Genomic DNA, 22,285 nt, shown 5'->3' on the forward strand with positions numbered 1-22,285 from the left:
CAGTTACCTGGCTCTCATCTCCTGTAGTATAAGTGGGATGGGCTGTTTGAGAGCCTTGCTAATGTGCTAAGGCTTGAATTGACTACTGAATTTGGAAATGTTGGATGGGGGGGATAGGTGTTAAGTACGACTGTGCTTGTAGCTGGATTGAGGATCTCATAGTGCCAAACTTTTTGAGAAGAACATGGAGCTGAGTTTTTCATTGCTGTAGTAAACAGTGCCTTTTGTAAATAAATAAAAACACTCTCCTATGGGACACTGAGTACCTGCTGTAGGGTCTATGCCAATATCTTTAGAAAAAAACAACAGCTTCAATAGAAGGCAATACTGTGCAGTAAATACTGAATTTTGACTGTAGAGAATGTCCAGTTGTATGCTTTTGACAATACCGTTAATTGTTAGAGACTAGAATATCCTCCACATGCATATAGAAAGTCTTACTTTAATTTTTTAATTGCAATTTTGCTATGCTCTCTTGATTTATATGAGAACAAGACCATTACACTGAGATTACTGGCTGTATTCCAAGCCTCTCTCTGTATCTCAGGTACCAGCACACAGTGTTTAGGGGCTAATACATTCCAGTATCACATTATTTTAGTATTTATTTATTTCCATCTCAATAATTTTCAGTATTCTCCATCCAGTTAATATTAACTCTAACTAAACTGGAAGGTACTTGCTGCTTTCCAGGATATGTTTGCTAAAATACCTCAGTGGATGCTCACCTTTAAGTCAAAAGGACTTTGTTTTTGCTCAAGCCTTAAGGTGAATTGATTCGGGCTTGGGAAGTTGTGAGATGTTCATTCTGCAGTTTTTTACAGCGCATGAGCTTAGGCTTCTAAAGGCTACTTTTTCTATAAAAAGAGAAATTTTCTTACCACTTGTTTTAAAGATAATGAGAAGACTGACTTAATGTAAGAAGGGCTTGATATTGCATCATTGAGTGAATAAATGGGCTCATTAGTGGATATTTTTGGAGGGATACTGAGGAATATGCTCTGGTTTGTCAAAGAATTTGAAGTGGGCTGCTCTCTCCTGTTTAGATGACAATTAATGGGGTTTTTTTTTGTGCATGGTGGCTTTTGGCTAATTAGTGTTTGACTGTTTTTCATGAATGTGGGTTGACCTTGGCTGGCCACCATGTGCCTAGCAAGTCATGCTATCACTTCCTCTTCTCAACCAGACAGGAGAGGAAAACATGATTAAAAGCTCATGGGTTGATATCAGGACAGGGAGATCACATAACAGTTACGGTCAAGAGCAAACCAGACTTGATATAGGGAAGTTGAATTTATTGCCAGTTACTCAGAGTAAGATAATGTGAAGTAAGAAAAAATATAAAAACGCCTTCCTCCCACCTCTCCTTTATTCCCAGGCTCAACTTCACTCCCAACTCATCTAACTCCTTCCCCTGAGCAGCTCAGGCAGATGGGAAATGAGGGCTGCAATCAGTTCATCGTGCTTTGTCTCTGCTACTCCTTCCTCCTCACACTCTTCCCATGCTCCAGGGTGGGGTCCCTCCCACAGGGATACAGTCCTTCACAAACTTCTCTGTGGGTCCTTTCCCATGGGCTCTAGTTCTTCAAAAAACTACTCCAGCACAGGTCCTTTCTACAGGGTGCAATCCTTCAGGAATGGACTGATCCATCACGGATACCCTGTGGGGTCACAGGTCCTGCCAGAAAACGTGCTTCTGCATGGGCTCCTCTCCACAGGGCTGCAGTTCCTGCCAGGAGGCTGCTCTAGTGCAGGCTCTCCATGGGGTCACAGCTTCCTTTAGCGCTCATCCACCTGCTCCAGTGTAAGGTCCTCCCCAGGCTGCAGCTGGAGATCTGCTTCGCTGTTAACCTCCATGGGCTGCAGAGGGGCAACCTTTTTCACCATGGTCTTCTCCATGGGCTGCAGGGGAATCCCTGCTCTGGTGCCTGGAGCACCTCCTCCCCTTCCTTCTTCACTGACCTTGGGGTCTGCAGGGTTGTTTCTCTCATATTCTCACTCCTGTCTCCTGACTGCTGCTGTTGTGCAGTGTTTTTTACCCTTTCTTAAATATGTTATCATAGGGGTGCTACCAGTGTTGCTGATGTGCTCGGCCTTGGCCAGCAGTGGGTGGTTCTTGAAACTGGCTGGGTCTGACATGGGAGCAGCTTTTCACTGAAGCCACCCCTGCAGTCCATTTGCCCCCACCCCCTGACTACCAAAACCTTGCAACATAAACCAAATACAATGAAAAACAAAGCCAGAACAGCAGGCAGATCACCTAATGGATACAGTTATCTACCCCTGACTGATGTTTGTGCCTCTTGGGAGGCTTGAGCTGTATGTTGCAGTAGCTATTAGTGGGTGCTGTGTACCATGCCTCTGTCACTCAGCGTCTCGTGCAGTTTGGATGATTGACTTTCCAAATCTGTGGATACAGCTCCTAATTTCTCCACATAGGCATTCCTTATAATGTCAGTCTCATTTCACTGGCTTATATCCATTCATTGATGAAATCAGTTTATATTGAAATAGATGTAAATTATTCTGGCTGCTAAGAAAAATCAATAGTTTTTATGATAATGTATCTAATTTTTTTTTCTTCCTATGAGAGATAGAAGACATTGCTTTCCACCACGGAAGCAACAGTTTACTTTTCGACAGGGAATCCAGCACCTTGGAATCAATTCAGTCTAGCTCTTTTCTTGAGCAGGCATATTCTAATCTGGCATTTGAGGCAGACCTTGCAAATACTGCTATTGGAATGCATTTCTGCAAATATAATAGCATTTTCATGGCTGACTCTCAGTTTTCTCATACTGTGTGTTCGGTATTGTAGTTCATTGTTCTGAGTTTAGCCACTCCAATAAAAATGTGAAGGTGGGTTGGCAGGTAATTGCAGTCATAGGTGTTGTGCAGTTTAGCCTCCTGTTTTTAATTCCATGCAGCCCAGCCATTGATTGCATGACCTCACAGAGTCTTTGCTAATCATCACTAGTATCTTTTTCTTCACTCCAGGGGAGGGTGTTTATAAATACATTACAAACCATCAGTTTTCAACACAATTCATTACTGCTGGTCTTGGACTGTGAAGAATAAGATTAATACCCTTTTCTTCCCATTTATACCTATTTAATTTGCATTTTTATCTAACACATGAAACACAGTTCAGGAGCGTCAAAGGACACTTTAAGATGTAGGTGTACCTTTGGAATGACAGTGGAGCTACTAGCCTGGGGTTGCAGTGCATTTTTTGTTACTTATACTGCCATGGCTAAGTGTTCTAGGAATGTGTTCTGGTTCACACAGGTCTTTCCAGAGAGGCAAGATGGTGTAGTGCCTGATTACGACCCCTTGAGATTAGTGAGTTATGCAGTATGCCAGGTTAATTCACGTTGTTCAAGCCTCTGTTGAAAGTGGTCTGGTGTTTTCTCATGGAGGGATGTAATGGCTGCAGCCATGCATACACCCTTGTAGTCTCCCACTACAAATATCCAGTGTAATTGGTGGGATGGAGGAGCTGTCTGTTAAGTGATTTAGTGTGCTTAGATGATCATGTGTGTATTAAAGAGAGAATGAGCTGTGGGTTGGATGAATTCATTCAACAGGCCAGATCTGGTCTGTGGTTTAGGCACATTTGGATTGTCAGCATATCCACAGCCTGATTACAAAAAAAAAAAAAAAGGAGGGGGGAGGGGAAGGGGCAAGGGAGAAGTGTTCTTTAGGTGTGTGGATTTTGGTTTTGGGGTTTTATTTTTGTTGTTCTCTGAATAGCATTTAGTTGATTTTTCAGTGACAGGGTTGATGATAATTCATGGAATGAAAACAATACTTGGAGAGGACCATCAGGCCCATCGAACTAGTTAGAGACCGTTGACAGATCCTGGAAATGAGAAGTGAATGATAAACTTCATGAAGGCTGCTGTAATGGCCACAAAAGCTTTGCAGCTCATTGTTGTAGATGTAACTAGATTACTGGCTCTAGCTTTGTGTGGAGAATTTTCTTTTATGTAACTGTGCTTTTTTTTTTTTTTTTTTCTATTTGTTCTCCTTCTCCTTTGCAGTGCTTAATGTGCAGTCAACCCCCTTACTGGGGCCCAAAAGAGCCCTTTGGTATCACAGATGTGTCCCTGTTGAAAGACCTGTAAGACTTCAGGGAAAGGGAGGGGAAGCACTAAGTAACCTGAAAGCAGCCTGTAGAAAAAGAGTGAGAACATGTTCACAGTGCACAGAGATGTTAGCTGTTGCTAGAGGAACTGATGCAGTGACATCTCAGATATTGATGGATCTCAGTAATACGGCTTTTCTGGTTTCCAGAACAGTGTTTTCTATAGGCCCTTACTTTAAAGCTTCTGGAGTATAAGCCTTTTTCAGCATTTATGATATAAAGCGTGCTTTTTAGGTGGTTTATAACTCTGCTGTGGAAATTGCTCTAGCTTTAAAATTGGAATTCAAGTTCTCTTAGATGACTTCAGTAAAAAAAAAAAAAAGATATTTTTATTTTTGCTTCCAGAACCTTATCAAAATTGTTTCAATGTGTTGTTATGGTGGTAGGAAAAATAAAAAATTTCTTACTGATACAGCATTTTTCCTCTCAAAATTCTCCAAAATGAGGTTACTTGGATAGATAAAAAAATAATTAACCCTAAAAATAGAATGGAACTAGTTAGCTTAAAGAGAGTGGAGGGAGCAGATGTCAAAAAAACAGAAACAGTCCTGCTCTTCCTGTAGGAAACTGCTGTAGGACCTTCCACACTCATGCAGTTCAGAGGCTTTTGGGCTGTGAGAATAGTGTGCCGTGTGAGCTCTCAGTGCTCTGCTGCCAGCAAGAAGGTAATGGGAGAAGATTCTGGTCAAATGTGACTTTTCTTGGTGTAGGGTCTGAATCTGAGCTGCTTTTCTCTGTTGCACATTCCTTCTTGCCGCTTCTTTCTGCTTCTTGTACTGCTTGCTGCTAGGGAGAACAAATAGGTGAGCCCACAAGTGGATAGTTCTGTCCTTACAGGGTTTCAGACTGGGGTAATTAGCCATAATGAACCAGTGTTAGTACACTGTCACAATTTGCTACTTACTGACTGAAGAATATTTGCCTCCAAGTCATTCAAGTGCTCATGGTTGTGTGAGCCTGCCAGAGAGGGGAGCGAGCATCTGTTGGGTTTTGCAGCTGGTCTCCATGTCAGGTTGAGGAAAGATCTCCAGCCAGCTGTGATGGAGGAACAGCTGTGTTCCTGCTGGGCTCTTGACATTAGTGGACTCCTGCACTTAGATGTGAAAGAGTGGTAGCATGCAGCTCAAAGAAGGGTGCGGATGTTTCCTCACTGAAGGAAATTTCTTTAAAATGAAGCTATATTCCACAGTGTGACTGCTCGTTAGGGTTTTGGTGGGGGGTATGTTGTTTTATTTTTTAGTGTAACCAACTTGCCTGGTTATGTCTCTGGATATGTCAGTGTTGTCCTATTGCAGACCTAACAAGGTACAGCTAAAAGGAAGGGGAACACTTTGCTATTGATGGCTCAGGCACCAGAAGGCTTTCAGGACTTGTAATAAAGGGAAGCAGTCTTTCTGTTGGTAACCCGAATGAGTACTTCTAAACAACGAATAGAATTGCATGATGCTATTTTTTGCCATTACTGGTCAGAGTAGAACTGTGCTTTAATTTCTGACCAGTTAACTAAAGGAAAACAGCTGTGCTATGACCTCGGACAGCAGGTAATGGTTTAACCTATACAGAAGTTACTACGTGACCTTTTATGTGGTACACTTTCAGTAAATTTTCTGTAAGTAAGAGACCTCACTGACTCTTACTTCATCCCATTGCATATTGGAGATTGTATCAGGTGAAGTGGAATCTGAATTTGGAGCTCAGATTAAATTCACTCTAAGTAGGTATTACATATTTTTCATCTGAAGACAGTTAATGGACACGCCTGGTGCCAAGCTGAAATAGTCTGCTAAATTCATTCTTGCCCACCTGCTTCTAGAATTTAACTTGAATGTAACTAGTTGAAGCAAGAGATTAAATTTTTATTACTTTGATATTTGGATTACACTGTTAGATATAAATTAGAGTTGCCAGGGAAATAATTTTTCCATTATACAGAAATTCTGAAGCTTAATATATTTTCCATTCTTTACTGGGATGAAACCAAGACCTTCTGACATTTGAAAAAGGGGGTAGCTAAGGCCTGTGGTTAGGATGCTTGCTTGGGAGATTTAGTTTCAAAGTCATGCATTATTTTAGGAGTATGCTGGACTTGTTTCTCTCTGTGGCTAATGGAACACCATTAATTTCATGGGAGGTTGATTCTATGATGTGGTAGTTGATGTATTAAACCAAGTGGCAGAGTGAGCTTTGAAGCTTTGTTTGACCAGGCTGAGTGAGGGCTTGGAGTCTGGCCTCAGGTTAGAGCTTTGGATTATTCCAGTTGTGTAAGTCTGTCTCCAAGACAAAATTATTGGTTGTTCTTTTCTGAACAAATAAATGATGAAATTTTAAATTTATTTTAACAGGTTGGTCACTTTCTCCCTCAGGGATGAGTTAGAGAAAGGAAGTGATTAAGATGGCCTACAAAGGAGTTTTTTTGACCCACCTTCATAGTGCTGTTCCTAAAGTCTTAATTGTAATGAGTTGTTACTGACCTAATATTGCACATCCACAGAATCATGTTTCTGTTTTAACCTATTAAAGGCCTGTTTCTCATCTCTCTGATCTGGAGGATTAAATTATTATGGGTTGAAAAAGAAGAGAATGGTTAAATGGGCTGCCTGACTTCTATATTTCATTTTAACGCAGAGCTCTGTGGCTCCTCTGTCCTAAGTTGTGCAGACAACTTAAAGGAAAGACTTGTGATGACAATTCAGAGTCTCTGCCAGGGCATTATGTTCTTGGAGGTGAAAGGGAATGTAGATGAAATATTTATATACAATGTGAAATAAAAATAAATGCACAAATTCTGAGCATCTCCTGGATACGGATAAAGATACTTCATGTCTGGGCTATGTTAGAACAGGACGGGTTGGTTTAAATTCATGTCCCTCTGGATAATTTTTTTTTACTGAAAGTATAAAGTGGAAGAGCAAACAGCATCCCAGCTCATTGTGAAGGAGTAGCTGGAGTCAGACAAATGGTACTTGAAGCTGTTTATCCTTTTTGTCAGCTTCCTATTCAGCTGTATCTATTTGCAAGTCATTGGTCTTTTTCAAAAATTTGTTTCATGTTTTTTTCACCCCAAATAGCCAGCTGTGCAAAAACATGAAGTCTTGTCCTCTCTATACCTCAGTCTGTGGTGCAGTTTTTTTGGTTTGAGTTTTTTGCATTGAACTTAACCTATTTTGCAAGCTGTACATTCATCCTGGGCAGTATGATGCCCCACAGATATTTCAGTAGCTTTGTTCAGATCATGTGTTGTGAAAGAGTGTCCTTCAGTTCAGCCCAGAAGATGTGGTGGGAGCTGTAGTGCGGTGGCTGGACACACTACATGCGTAGAAGAATCTCTGCATCTCCTAGGCTCTAGGTCATGGCCAGACCTAACTCCTATTGCCAGCCTGTTCATACCCCTTGATTTAATTTTTCCTGCCCATTAGCTCAACAGATTTGAGCTGGAATCCATTGGTTAAGCTGCCTTTTTCTCCTGCTATATACTATTGTGAATAATGAGATTTGTGCTGCCAGAATTCACCTGTTAAAGATGTGCAAAGCAGGCAGACTCAACTTTGTCTTCTATTATTGTGTGAGCTCCACAAGTGGTGACATCTTGTTTTCATTGGTTGAGTTAGCAAGTTTAGTTGAAAACCACATTAAGAAGAAAGTCCTGGTTTTACTCAGCTTTTTTTGAAGCATGATCAGATTTTTCTGAAGAGGAGGAGGCTGAGGGGAGACCTCATTGCCCTCTACAACTACATGAAAGGAGGTTGCAGAGAGCTGGGGATGAGTCTCTAACCAAGTAATAAGTGCTAGAACAAGAGGTAATGGCCTCAAGTTGCACCAGGGAAGGTTTAGACTGGATATTAGGAAGCATTTATTTCCAGAACAGGTTGTTAGGTGTTGGAATGGGCTGCCCAGGTGGTGGAGTCCCCATCCCTGGAGGTATTTAAGAGTTGAGTCGACTCAGCACTGAGGTATCTGGTGTAGTTGGGAACTGTCAGTGTTAGGATAACGGTTGGACTAAATGATCTTCAAGGTCTTTTCCAACCTAGACAATTCTGTGATTCTGTGAAGTTGCATATTTGTAGAGTGGAATTCTGAAGAGCAGTTATAACCAGGAAAAAAATACCTACAAAAGATGTTTAAAATTGACTGAGAGATACAGTGAATTCATGCTTGATTTGGACACTTCACACTCAGTGATGTTCTATAAAAGTAATTCTGATGTCATACTAAAAGATTACAACTTCACTGCAAAGGAAAGAAAGATGCTTCCTACTGGAGCAGCTCTTGGGGTTTCACGTGAACTAGTAGGTAAAGCAGCAAAAGTTTGAGAATTTAATCCAGTTTTTGTATTAAGCCCAGCAGTTACGTTGGTGTGAGAGACTCTTCATGAAGCTCAAGTAGCAAATGTTTCTTCTGCATATATTTTTGCTGCTTTCTCCCTCAAATGAAACAGTGACATGTTACAGCATCTTATTTGAGTTTTTTTAAAACATGTTTTGGTCACTATATGGTGGGTGTAATGGAGGTACCTCATGATTATTGTTTGTGTTCCCTGCTCTGTTCTTGGTTTTAAGTATTGGCAGCTCACTTTCATATCTATGTATTTGTATATGTAGCAAGGGAGTAAGAGGTGTTTTGCAAAACATACCAAGATCCTACACTGAAAAATCATCCAAACTACAAATAATATTGCAAAGGGATGTGCTGAAAAAAAGTAGTGGTGACACTTAGTGAAAGGAGATGAGATTATTTAAGCAGGGTACCACCTGCCTTTATCTTGTCTCCTGTGATAAGCCATTTTTGGTCACAATAAACTATATTATGGCTTGGTTGTAGTGTTGTGCCTTATGTTGGTGGTGTTGTTTCAGGTTCCAGTTGTGAGCAGTGCAGAGAAGGAGCCACATACCCAGGTGCAGTAATATCTCCCAACTTAGAAACCACTAAAATTATGCGAGTTCCTCATGCTATGTCAGTGTCCGACTGCATCGCAGCATGTTGTGACCTCTCTGGTTGTGACTTGTCCTGGATGTTTGAACGACGCTGTTACATCGTGAACTGCCAACACAAAGAGAATTGTGAACCTAAAAAAATTGAAACTGTGAAGTCCTATCTTACTTTTGTGTTGAGGCCTTCTCAGAGGCCAGCCTCGCTACTGGGATTTGGGCAAGTGATCCCAAGCATGGTCCACTCTGTGGGACTCCAGAATGAACCGTCTGAGGAAGTGAGTAGCCTGAAGGAGCTGTCTCTGCTTGGCAAAGATCCCAGCCTTGAGGAGATACCAGAATACATTGATGATTATAAAGAGTTGGAGCAGGATCCCTTTCAGGTGAGCATCAAACATGAGCAGAAGGAGAGCACAGATTATGCTGACTGGGGCCTGATGGTGGCAGGTGAAAACAGCTTCAACTCTTCTGTGGGTGATGATGGAGATAACCAAGAAGACTTTTCTGAAAAGAAAGGGGAGTTTGGGAAGGTAGAAAGTCTTCTGAATAAAAACAGCTCTGAACTGAACTCTGTCACTGAACACTCCACAGAGAGGTTGTCATCTCTCCTGGAAATGACACCGTTCCCTGAGAAGACATCTGAAAGTGAAGCAGCTGTTCAACTTCTTGCACAACCTGATGACGCTTTGCAAAAAGAGGTATGTTTGCTACTTAAGAAGCAGGCAGAGTATGGTGAGGACACTTTGCAATTGTTTTGGTTTTCAAAACAAATTACTTTATTGCTTTGTAATGTAACCCTAATGTTCAGATGACTTATAGTTCTGTTACAGCGTAGAAAAGGCTGAAGGGGAGAGGATTGTCAGTAGGCAGATAAATTGCTGAAGGACTCTTTTCTATCTGATGAGAAGGAGCAGAACTCCTTTTGGGACACTGTGGGGTTTCCTTTTAATCATACGGATGAATGGGCTTGGACCTGGTATAATAGTATTACAGGTATAACTCAGAAGTTAGCTGAGCAATACTGGTGGACCCTCTAGTATCCAGTAGCCAAGACCAGTAAATGTAAGTTTCTCCATCAATAAAATTAAGCATGTTGTATGGGTTTCATGTTACTAACGCATAGTGATGTTACAGTTGTAATGGTGCTGAGCAAATACCTTTTGTAATGCTTTTAAAGAGGCAAGGTACATGAGGAGGGACATTAGCAGTTTTGGACCACAAAGTACGACAGGATAAAGTAGAGAAGGTGTTTTTGTTCTCAGAAACCTTTTCTTGAGTTTGGCAATAAGAAAAATAAGTTAAATACTTAAAACGTAATTTAGATAAGATGCACCCGTTCTCTATGCCAACCAGTTTGATTTGTTGGGGCTAAAGGGACTCCGGTTCCTTAAGAACAAGGTGGGATCAGTTGGAAAGCTGAAACAGGCTGTAAAGTCAACATTTTCTGGGTTTGTCACGCACCCCTGCTAGAGGGAAGAGGAAATTAAGCAATGTTATCTGGATTGCTCTAAGTTCCACCAGGTTAATCAGCAACTACCTATCTCTTGCTGTAAAAATGGTAAGTTATTGCCATTACTGTAGGGAAAGAAAATACATGTAGATAAGAAGATTGCATGAAATCTGTTACAACTGAGGTTCTTGGAGGGGATGACTGATACAGCAGAAGTATGAGTGGACGATGGCAAGCCTTAAGTTAGATTGTAACTTGGATGCCATTGCAGCCTAGAGGTGAGGCAGTTTCTGGGCTCTGCTTTGAGATTTTCTAGATATTCTGAGAACTTCTGGGATTCTTGAGGGGCCTGTGGGAGTGCTGTGAGGAACGTGAGTGGTTGCTGCAGCTAGGAGAGGACAGCTAGGAGAGACTGGGACCTCTAGCAGTTTCCCACAAGCTCTATCAGCTGTTCTTGATCAAAGGGTGCTTTGGGTTTTTGTCGTAGCTGGCTCATGATCATGGAGGGTGATGCACCATCTCAGCAAGTGCTAGGAGGAGACCTAGGAGCTCTGCCTAGAGATGGCAATGAGCACTACAGTCTTGTTTATATGGGTCAGGGCTGGCAGGCCAGTTGTTGTGGGCAATGTTAGGGTGCATGTCTGCTCCAGATTGCCTGGTTAGGAAGAAGTAGAAGAAACCTTCAGGCAACTGGAAGGAGCCTCATATTCACAGCCCATGGCCCTTATGGGGATTTAAGCCACCCCAATACCTATGGGGTGGGGGAAGGGCAAGAGAGCAGGGCATAAGCAATGCAGGAAGTTTTTGCAATGTGTCGATGATAAATTCAAGCTGTCAGAGGTAACTGTGGAGCTGACAAGGAGAGAGGCTCTGCTGGACCTCACCTTTGCAGGCAAGGATTGGTCAGGGATGTGGCCATGAGGTGGCGGAGTTCAGGCTCCCGAGAGGGACAGGAATAAGTCAGAAAGCAGGGTCACATCCATGGGCTTCAGGAGAGCAGCCTTTGGCCTGTTGTGGGATCTGTCTGGAAGAATCCCAAGGGAGACTGTCCTGGAGATAAGTGAGGACCATGAGAGCAGGTTGCTTTTCAAGGATCACCTTCTCCAGGCTCAAGATAGCCTGTGACTTTTATGATTGACCAAGTTGGTCTGGAGTGTATTGGCATGAGTGAGAAGAGATTAGAACTTGGTTCCACGTGTATGGAAGAACATTTGATAACAGGTGAAGTGCTGTTGCAAGTTGAAAAGTGGGTACTGCTTCTGCAAGCAGATTGACAACTTTGAGTTCACCTAAAGCATGTGGCAAACAGAGCTGAGCAAATTTGTTCCCCGTCTCTAAGGGATGATGTGAATACAGCTTTATGAAAGTTGAGATTTCACATCTTGCAGTGGTAATGATAGATATGGCCAAGCCTACTTTGTAAATCTCTATGTTGATATTGCTACCCTAGCCAAAATAGGAAGATTTTGCTTTGTCTTCATGTACTGCCTGTGTGGATGGGAGTTTATTACAAAGTGAAATGGAAAGAAACCTGTTTCTTCACTGGAACATGGAGGAGGCATTCCTATGTGGCTTTATGCTAACATTATGCTAGCACAGCCATAGTTCCTGTGGAAAGGCAGAGGGATGAGCTTGCTTCTTTCAGTGTAGAAGGGATGAATCTCTAAAACTGGGTCAGTCTCTAGCCCAGGCTGGTAGTGATTTTGAAGAGCCAATAAGACAACTGTAGTTAGATGATCTGGTCGTGCTCTGTTAGTAGAGCTGTAGAGGGTTAATGGGATAGCATTGAAAGCAGGTCCTGAAATGTATTGTAAAAGCTCTCTATTAATGTAGAGAAAGGTTAAGAACCTGGAGAAGAAGAAAGTTTTGAGAAACTGCCAAAGCCTCTGCAGCCTTTGTTTCCCAAATGGGAATCCTTTGAATTTAGACATTTGTAGAGAAATTAAGATGATGAGCAGTTTTGGTAAACACCTTTCTCTGGCCTTCCCCAGGTTCAGCTTCAGTCCAGGCACATCTCCTCTGCCTTTCCTAGTACTTACTTCCCTTCTCTTACCTTTGGTGAAGTAAAAGGTGGCACAGGAGGTTGGGGTCAGTGCATGGCAGTTTCCTTTTTGTCACTTGTTGCTTCTTTCTCTTTTCTACCACTTTTTGTTCCTTTTTACTTGTTCCCTCTGCTCTGGCATGGGCTTCTCTGTGGGCCTCAGTCCCCTGGGAGGTGTTATGAAGTGCCTCCTTCCAAGAGGGTGTCACCAGTCTTTCCACATATTCCCTCTCATGTCTCCTGTTGTGCACACCCCCACAACTTCTTCCTGTGTCCCCCTGCTCCCAATGACTATTGCCTTTTCTTAACTGTGTCTGGTTGTAGTGTTGATGCATGGTGGCTTGTTTCCATCCATTGCCAAACTGTCTGGGACCACAGGGGTAACTCCTGCAGCCAGTCCCTGTTCTGCTGATTAAGGATACCAGTTAAACTCAGACACCAGAGTGAAAAGACCAGGTGTATTTTACTAGTGATAAGTGTAATACAGAAAACATGCAGTAAGAAAAAGCAGAATAGTGCTCTTAAAGCAGCAAACAGGAAAAAACAGGGTAATGCATTAAATCATTACTATATGAGAGAGAGAATGGAGATTAAGAAAAACACATCACCGCTTGCGTATATTATCATCATCCAGCCCTGCAGTCGCTGGGCAGCCCCAGTTACAGCGAGGGTTTGCAGAGCCTGTCCCGGCAAGTGGGAAATCCTGCGCGGTGCATCCACCCATATGTGAGGCTTCCGAAGTCTCTGCAAACAGGCCCGGCCTTATATACCAGAGATCGACAAGCCAGAATAGCTGGCACATTTGTTTGGAGTGGAAAATTTCTGGTTTCATTCTCCTGTTGGATTCCACCCAGAGCCTGGCCAGGGCTCCTGGGGGGGGGGGGAAGGGGGGGGGGAAACCAAGGGAGTTTCTAACAAGGCCAAATACCTGGGTTCTAGGCCTTGAACAAGGCTAAACAAGGGAATTTGGATACATTCTCTCATCACTACTGATTCTATTTTGTCTAAGCTGCATCTTTCACTAGCGAGTTTACATACTTTATTAATGATTATAGACTAAGTTAGCAGCTTCGGCCTGGGGCCTGTTGTTCAGGCTTCAGTACTTCAAAGCTTTAGCACTTTTTACATCAGCATAAGTGCATTGTTATAACTTAGTACAATACCTACTAGCGCAATGGTTATCAGTTATAAAATATACAGGATTCATCTAAAGGTCAACTCTGGCTTGGGCCAGTTGTCCAAGCCTTAGCACTTCAGTCCCCTGCCACCCAAACCCTACTGGTTACACCTAACACAAACTTCTGGCTTGACTTCAAGTTTTTCTGGTTTGGGAACAACACTTGTGACTCTAGTGGAAAAGATACTGCTTATGGTAAATTCTGGTGATCAGATTTCCTTCTTATGTGTCTCTCTCCAACAAGCAGATGTTTTAATTAAATCTCATATGGATTGTTCAGTCACATATTTGTGTTTCCTTCTGAAAAAATGTTTCTTTGGAAACCAAATTTTTTTTTAAGGAAATACTAAGTTTTTATACTGAATTAAAAATGTCAAGATGTCTCCAAGTAGTTTTCTCCCTGGTATATGCTCCAAACTACCTCTCAAACTGTGGTCTTTTTGTATACGTTAGGAAAATTTGAAGGTCCTAAAACTCTTTTTGCTAATCACTTTAATGAAATACCCTCTGTTTATTGCATGTTATACAATATTTTTCTATCCTCCACTTAATTCTGCTACAGCAGTTCTGTAGCTCTCTTCCTGGATCCCTGCTGATGCACTCCTTTCTGCAGCTTCCAGACAAAGCTGTTTATACAAGCAAGACAGAACAAGGTGGAAAAAATGTGGTTCACTCCCTTCACACTAGTCAGCAGGATGCAGCGTCCTCAGGTGCTGTGTTCTTTGGGGAAGGATCTGGAAAGAGATTTTTAAACTGAGACCCAGCCTATTGCAGGTTTTCAGAGTCTGTGCCCTAGGACCATCTTTGCCATAAATGCAGTCAGGTGTAGCGGGGTTTTGTATATGACTTAGGATAGAGTGTATGGGGTTTGTCACTTAACTGAGTAACTTGGCTTTTGGGTTTACATCAGAGTTCAGAGTGACCTTCTGGACTGTCTCCCTGTAGCAGCTCAATAATATAAATGGATTTAGATATCTGCACAGAGTAAATGCTGTCAGGCTTTCCAAGACAGAAATCTGCAGTGCTGCCCATCCTTGAAGTAAGATACCTGTGAAGTATTAGTTGTCTTTTTAAAATTTCCTGTTAACTGCTGATCTGTTTAGCACGGTGAGATTTTTCAGGTCTTAGTCAGATTCCTACTGCTGTGTTGATGCAATGTTTCAAACATTTATTTATTAGGTTAGGCCTGACTTGATTCTTGAGTTCATTGCATTTGCAGGAATAATGGTGCAGTCAAAATGCATAAAGCTCTACCTGAGAAAGCTTAAGATGGCTGACAGAATATATGTAGTTCCAATGTCTGATTGATATGCCTTCAGAGTTGGAATGACGTGTAATATCAGAGATTCTCATACTTTACTTTAGCTTCAGTTTTGAGGCCTGCGGATGCTGAACAGTCCTGTTTGGTTAAAAATGCATTGACTTAATCCCTAGGGAATGTATAAGACCCCTGAAAGATGCTTTGTTATTTAGATTTACCTGTCAAAAATATTTATTTCTTTAAGTCTGTGCTTCATATCGTACAATATGACAGTCTTTTACAGATCCCCAACTACACAATTAGTAGAGGTCATACTTGCTTGAAATCATTAGACAGATAACTGAATGCAGAGAAGGAGAAGCAGACCAGTGAAAGAGCAGTTTTGCTGCTGACAATTGCTCACCATGAGGTTTTCCAGAAAAATGAGAGCAAATGGTACTGCAGTTATGTAGTAGTCATTTGTGCAGAGGGACATGGAGGACACACTGCTGGGGAAGCAGTCGTATAAAACATAACACTTAGCAGCTCTTGACTCACCAGAGTCCTGATCAGTTGTCTTCAGGAGTGCTTGAGGAAGATGCTTCCTTGAGGGGCAAATGTGGGTTGCCTGGAGGATCAGGATGGAACAGGGCAACATGGTTGGGCTTGTCCTTCCCATTCATGAGGGGAAAAGAAAGCACCCAATCTATGGGGTCAGCCAGGGACCAGAAGTGATGAAGGATCCCCTTGTCGTGATGCTGTTGCCTGCACTGTAACTTTGAGCTTCCCCAGGGAACTGCATGACTATTTTTTTCCTTTTGAATTATGGGGATGTTGTTTCCTGTTGGAATTCTCAAGAGATTTGCACTCAAGTCAAACCCCGAGAACTGAAGGACATGGGCCCTCATGATTGGTGTGTTTATTTTGTAACAAGCAGTAGCAGTTGTACACATGGGTAAAAGCAAACAATAAAACCACAAAGCCCATACCAACAGAACCACTTACCCTACTCACACTCAGAAAGAATCTTTCTTTTCTTTCCTTAAAGAAACTTAGGTTAATCTTGCCTTCCACATATGTTCCAATGTATTTCTCAGTAATAGTTTCTGCCTGAGAGCTCAAATTTATTATATTAGCCCTGCCCCAATTATCTGCTGTCTCCTAACGTTCTTAGTTTAAGCTGTCTTTTCAGCTGTGACACCACTTCAGACATGGCAGTGTCACAGGGCACCTCTTGACTGCAGTCTTGCCTAGGCTTGCTGGCTGAAGAGATGTTTGGTGCCATTGCAGAAGAAAGTGTCCTGGGAGAGGTATGTTTAAGATGACTTTGTCCCCATTTGTCCTACAAAGCCAGGATGGCTGCTTCTCAGCTGATAGACTGGCAAAGGGCAAGGAGAGGAGGAAAGCCAGAGGAATCACAGAATCAGCTAGGTTGGAAAGGACCTTGAAGATCATCTAGTCCAACCGTTAACCTAGCACTGACAGTTCCCAACTACACCACATCCCTCAGCGCTAAGTCAACCCTACTCTTAAACACCTCCAGGGATGGGGACTCCACCACCTCCCTGGGCAGCCCATTCCAATGCCTAACAACCCGTTATGTAAAAAAATGCTTCCTAACATCTAGTCTAAACTTCCCCTGGCACAACTTGAGGCCATTACCTGTTCTCCTATCACTTACTACTTGGTTCAAGAGACTTATCCCCAGCTCTCTGCAGCTTCCTTTCAGGTAGCTGTAGAGGGTGATGAGGTCTCCCCTCAGCCTCCTCTTCTCCAGACTAAACACCCCCAGTTCCCTTAGCCGTTCCCCATATGACCTGTGCTCCAGACCCTGCACCAGCTTTGTTGCCCTTCTCTGGACACACTCGAGTCATTCAATGTCCTTTTTGTAGTGAGGGGCCCAAAACTGAACACAGGAATCGAGGTGCGGCCTCACCAGTGCCGAGTACAGGGGCAAGATCCCTTCCCTGTCCCTGCTGGGCACGCTATTGCTGACACAAGCCAGGATGCCACTGGCTTTCTTGGCCACCTGGGCACACTGCTGGCTCATGTTCAGCTGGCTGTCAATTGACAGAAGGCTCAGAAGCTCAGAAAAGTACACTTCCCTCAAATTTGGAAGGTAAGGTGAAGAAACACTTTGGTTTGCCGAAGTGCAGTAAAGAAGATCTTTTTCGAAGATGCGGGATGGAGTGAGTATGTAAAGGAGAGCTGTCTCAAGGAAACACCTTTTGTCAAGGTGTGAGGCCAGACGGTCTTGAGGTTCTCTGTGTGCATGTTAATGTTGTCAAGGTTGAGATTCTTGCTGAGAGCCTAAGGTTGACATGCTGAAGGCACTACCTTGGGGGGGAGCTGCAGTCTGTGATTCTGCTGTCAGTGTCCCAGCTGCTCAGAGAGACCATATCACCATCTTTATCTTGAGCAGAGCTGGAGATGTGGCCCCAAAGGTACTTGCATTGTCTCTGTTATGGACCCATCTGGAGGTGCAGCTCTTAGTGTGGTCTTCAGCATCCTCACAGTTGTCATTGTCCCAGCTGCACAGGGATCTTTTCTCTCTGTCCTTGTTGAAGGCAGAGGTAGAGTTGCGAATGACTTCCATGCTCTGTTTCCTTGCAGGCTGGGAAGCAGCGGTCTCTGGCATTGGTTTCACTTTCCCAGATGCACAGGGGGCTTTTCTTCCTGTCCGCATCCAAGGCAGAGCTGCTCTGTTTTCCTAGGGAGGCAACAGATTGCAGAGTCAAAATGGAGCACCTGAAATAGAAAGATAAGCTGAGAACTGTGACTGTTCAGCCTTGAGCAGAGGGGGTTCAGGGGGATCTTACCAATGTATATAAATAACTATGGCAGGAGTGAAGAGGATGGAGCCAGCCTACTTTCAGTGCTGTCCAGTGACAGGACAAGACAAATTGAAATACAAGGAATTCTAGTTAGACAACAACAAAAAATATTTTTCTTCTTTCCTGTGAGGATGGTCAAGCACTGGAACATGTTTTCCAGAGATGATGTGGATTCTCTGTCCTTGGAGGTATTCAAAACCTGACGGGACACAGTCCTAACAGCCTGCTGTAGTTGACCCTGCTTTGAGGAGGGGGGGTTGGACTAGGCTATCTCCAGAGGTCTCTTGTCACCTCAGGCATTCAGTGATAAGAGTGTGCATTTTGCCAACCTTCATAATTCTGTTCATCCGTTAATAGATTATGTACAAATAATAGCAGCATGTTATATTTTCATGTGCCATACACAGTAGCTGTAATTGTCAAAATGGTTTTCTCTAGATGTTAGGTCAGAAATAAGTCTTGAAAGCGTAAGGAAGAACTATTTGCCTATTGAGACTAATGTGTTGTTGAAAGGTGATAGGGCCTGAGAGAGAGGGGCAAAGTGATGGGCAAAGCTAACACAGTGCTGAGTTATTCCTGCAAAACATGCCATATCCTTTACTGTAGTCCTGATTTACTAACAAGGTGGGTCAATAAGAAGAATACTACTGCTTGTCAATTACTGAGTGAATTAGGGAGATTTAGGGCATTTTATTAGTGGTGAAGAAATAAGGCATGAGCAGGTCCTGGTCGGAGTAGATACAGTAAGAGGCAAGGATTCTGTTATGTTTTTGTGTATACGGCATGAAGACATGTACTTACCACACAGATTTTCTGTCGTTGACTTTTAAAGGTTTATGACTATATTTAGACCTGTTCTACAGTTCTTTATTATTTTGAGAACTTGTAGCTTTAATTGTATTCCTGGTTACCTCATTTTGATGATTATAGCCTACACTGTTCTGCATCTGAAACTTGGAAAATGATTAGCATTTCTTACAAAGCTTGATGAGGGGGAAAGAAAACAGTCCTCTGGATACTCTGTATATGTATAAAACCTTTTAGTAACATAAATCAGTAGGCTCACCCTACATGCTATTTAAAAACCAGCACACCTCTAAATCTGGAAATGTCAAAAATGGCTTGCTTATAACACCTCTTTCCCTATAATTCATTTTTTAGGCTGCTACACCTTCCCCTTCTTCAGACAAACTTGATTTCTCCCAAGGTGTGTCTGAGAAAACCCAGACTCCCACAGTGGCCCCAGAGAATGTCACTGAAAGTGGGGTCATGCTACTTCCCACTAATGCTGTGCCATCTGAGCCCATGCAGCAGTTCACACCACCTGCTACTGCTGCTGAAGCAGGTAATGTTTCAACATAGTTGGAGATCTGAGGGTTGGACAGTGGGTGGGACTGGCTTTACGACTGTCAGGGTTCCAATCTGTTGTTATGAGCTCACTCTTTATCTAAATGTAACATCATCCCATTTTAAACCTGTAGACCTAGAGTAACACTACAAATTCCAGACCCCTTAGCCAGTTACTTCTGAGGTAAAACTCTACCCAAGTCCATCATTAATGGGAAATTGTAGCTTAAGCAAACAAAGCAAATTAAAAGCAGAGATTGAGAGCCTTTTCTACATGGGTTAATTTTTATACTTGGTGAGAATACCTGTGGCTTTCTGAAGCTTCAGAAGTCTCTTCCAGCCATACTATTATTTTTCTCTGACTCTTCAGAACATTGCTCCCTCTCAGAAACTCTTCAGTGGAGTTCCCACTATATATAGTTGTCTGATATCATGCGGCAACATAAGTGGGACCTGAGGAAGCCCAGCTCTTAGTAAGGAAGAACATGGTCTCTTCATCCTGGGGAGAAAGAGTTTTGTTCAAATTTTGAAGCTGTGAGGAAGTTTATCAGAATTCCAGCTGCAGAGCAAAAGTTTTTATTTTGAAAAAGACATGTTTAGCCACTGTGTCCTCTGTAGTTATGTTAAATTCTGTGTATATGTTAGAGTATCTCCCATCTCCTGCTGAGTTTTCGGCCTCCCTGTGTGCCCTGACAGAGGGTTAGAGGGGCTGCAAGAAGCAGAGAAGCATGAAGGTATGTTCTTCTGCACTCCTGATGTACTGGGAGATATAGAGAGCCAAGTTCCTTGCTTTCTGGGAGAGCAAGTCTGGTTTGGGACAGTATTTGCACCCTCTGCCAAACTGCAACCTGCCAGTCAGGGTAGTGGTAGGAAGTAACAGGAAGTGATGAGCTACAAGAGATCCCTCTCCAGAGCAATGGATCATCAGTACCATTGAGTGTTGACTAGGCAGCTCCTCCTCCTCCTTCACAGGAGGAGGTTGAAGAGTACTCAAAAAAGAGCTTGGAAGAAGAAGCTGAAGGGAAGGTTGTGATGAATCTCACCATAAGTACTGCTATGTGCAGGGATTGCCTCAAGTTTGTGTGTTCTCAGCCCTACTGTCTTGGAAGTCTTGAAGACAATCCCTCTTTCCTTTGGTCACCCCCCTCATCTAGCCATTTTATTCACATCCCATGTGGAGGTCTGTTTTGCCAGTTATTAGGCCTAGCATAAAGGACACAGCCAGCATAAAGATGAACCAGTAACCAAGTTGTATTTGATACACAAGGGTCAGTACATGGGTGAGTGCTGGGGGTACAAACAAGTCAATTAGATTATACATAATTGATACCAATCCCACTGACTCCAATAATGACACCACATGACCAACAATGGGTGGAATAAATGGTGAAATGCAGTCTCCCATAGAAGGGACAGGAGACAACCGAGTCAACAAACCAAATACATAAGACCAAGAAAGCCACATACTGAATCTCTACACAGCCCACGTTTACAAAAGCCAGACCTGACTGGAGCCTAGTTCCAGGGAGGCAGGAGGTCCTTCCCAACAGGGAACTCTACACAGTGCATCCACCTCACAGACAGACACTGCCCCTGCCTGCAAGTGGTCCCAGCTTTTATCCCTCAGTGGGACACCTGACCTTTGCTTACTTAATGTGGGACACCTGGGGCTCATTTACCCAATGGCTCTCCCTGCAAGGCCAGCTGCACCCTGGAGGGAAGCCTAAAGGTAAACTCGCCCCCCTTTGTGAAGGATGGTGGGAATCACTCATGTGTCAACCTTAATTTGGGGCTTGAGGTTGAAACCCCAGCATTTCAAGGTCAGAGTACAGACCTCTGCTCCACTGGTGTCAAGGGCAACTCCCATGAGCAATTATGAAGCCTCGGGTGCATTTAAGTAGCAGTGACGGGAAGCGTGTTGTCAGTGTGGCCCTCTCACTTAATTTTTATACCTGTCAGCTGCCACTGCTGAGTAGCGTCTTGCTCATTTATTCAGTTTTTAAACTCTACGTTTAGACATTAGTGAATGTTGCTTTTGGAGAATCTTTGTTCTGTGGGTTCCCAGTATTAAAAGGAAGACTTTTAAGACCTTTGAAATGTAGGTCTGTGGGAACCTTTCCTGAAGTTGTGCTTTGGTATGTTTCTGTTGGGGGCTGAATTTGTGGACTTTCGCATCTTTGGAAGAGGAAAGTTTTCACAAATGAGAACTGGAAGAGTGTTCCTGGATGGCAAGTAGATTGAATGTGCAGTTCAGCTACAAACTAACACTGCTATGAAGTGTAATTTTTAAAAGGGACACTGGGCTGGATATTGAGGCATGTCTCAAGTGCCACACAAACATAGAAGTAGTGCTTCTTGGTAAAAGAAGGCATGATATTACAGTTCTAGTATGGACTGTGTTACTTTATTTAATGAGGCTTGTTTTGATGCATATGGCTTTTGTAGTTGTATATTTTTAAATTCCTGTGCTGCTGTCCATTTACTAAGAAAAAGGCGTAATTCTTTAGGGTGAGCAATGTTATCTGAGATATACAGGAATAATCAGAATGCTTTTTTCTAAAACAACAGTAGGGGAAATAACACTTCATATTTGGGGAAGAAGTAAAAGGTGAAGGAGCCATAGTCAATATTACAATAGACTATTATTTGATTATGTGTTGAGGAGTATTTTTTTATTTATCCTTGCCTACTCAGTGTAGAGTGTTTGTCAACTTAATCCATTACAAATAATATTTGAAGATACTAAATTTATATCCATCCCATCTGTTGAAACATAATGTACTCATTTTATCTTAGATACAGTAAAAGAACTTATTGTGTCTGCTGGAGATAACATACAAGTGATGCTACCCAAAAATGAGGTTGAACTGAATGCTTTTGTTGTCCCACCCCCGCCTACAGGTGAGTTGAATGGCCTTGGCATACAAGATGATGAACATGCTACCAACCTGTAAATGCAGACAAGTCCTTAGTTATGTGAAAATCCTCACCTCAGGATAAAACCATCTTTCTCATCTACTGCTACCTTTTTTGGGGCTCCAAATGCAGAGAGGATTTCCTCCTTTGGATTTTACAGATAAAATTACTTCTGTTTTCAGAACATGAACTCATTAGCCAGATGGTT

At 42.7% G+C, this 22,285-nt stretch overlaps 1 protein-coding gene across 3 annotated transcripts in view; it reads left to right on the forward strand.

Annotated features, from left to right (window-relative positions):
* Positions 1 to 22,285, forward strand: part of KIAA0319 (KIAA0319 ortholog) — a 48,366-nt gene that overhangs the window by 866 nt on the left and 25,215 nt on the right. For 2 of the 3 annotated variants that reach the window (XM_026842529.1, XM_026842530.1), the window contains exons 2-4: positions 8,998 to 9,770; positions 18,976 to 19,159; positions 21,958 to 22,062. In XM_026842529.1, the coding sequence (XP_026698330.1) occupies positions 8,998 to 9,770; positions 18,976 to 19,159; positions 21,958 to 22,062 (1,062 nt within the window). The remainder of the gene's footprint in view (positions 1 to 8,997; positions 9,771 to 18,975; positions 19,160 to 21,957; positions 22,063 to 22,285) is intronic. The other variant, XM_026842531.1, reaches the window with a different exon arrangement.

This window comes from Athene cunicularia (genome assembly GCF_003259725.1).
Source record: "Athene cunicularia isolate RWA chromosome 2 unlocalized genomic scaffold, athCun1 chr2_part1, whole genome shotgun sequence".
Classification (NCBI taxonomy): domain Eukaryota; kingdom Metazoa; phylum Chordata; class Aves; order Strigiformes; family Strigidae; genus Athene; species Athene cunicularia.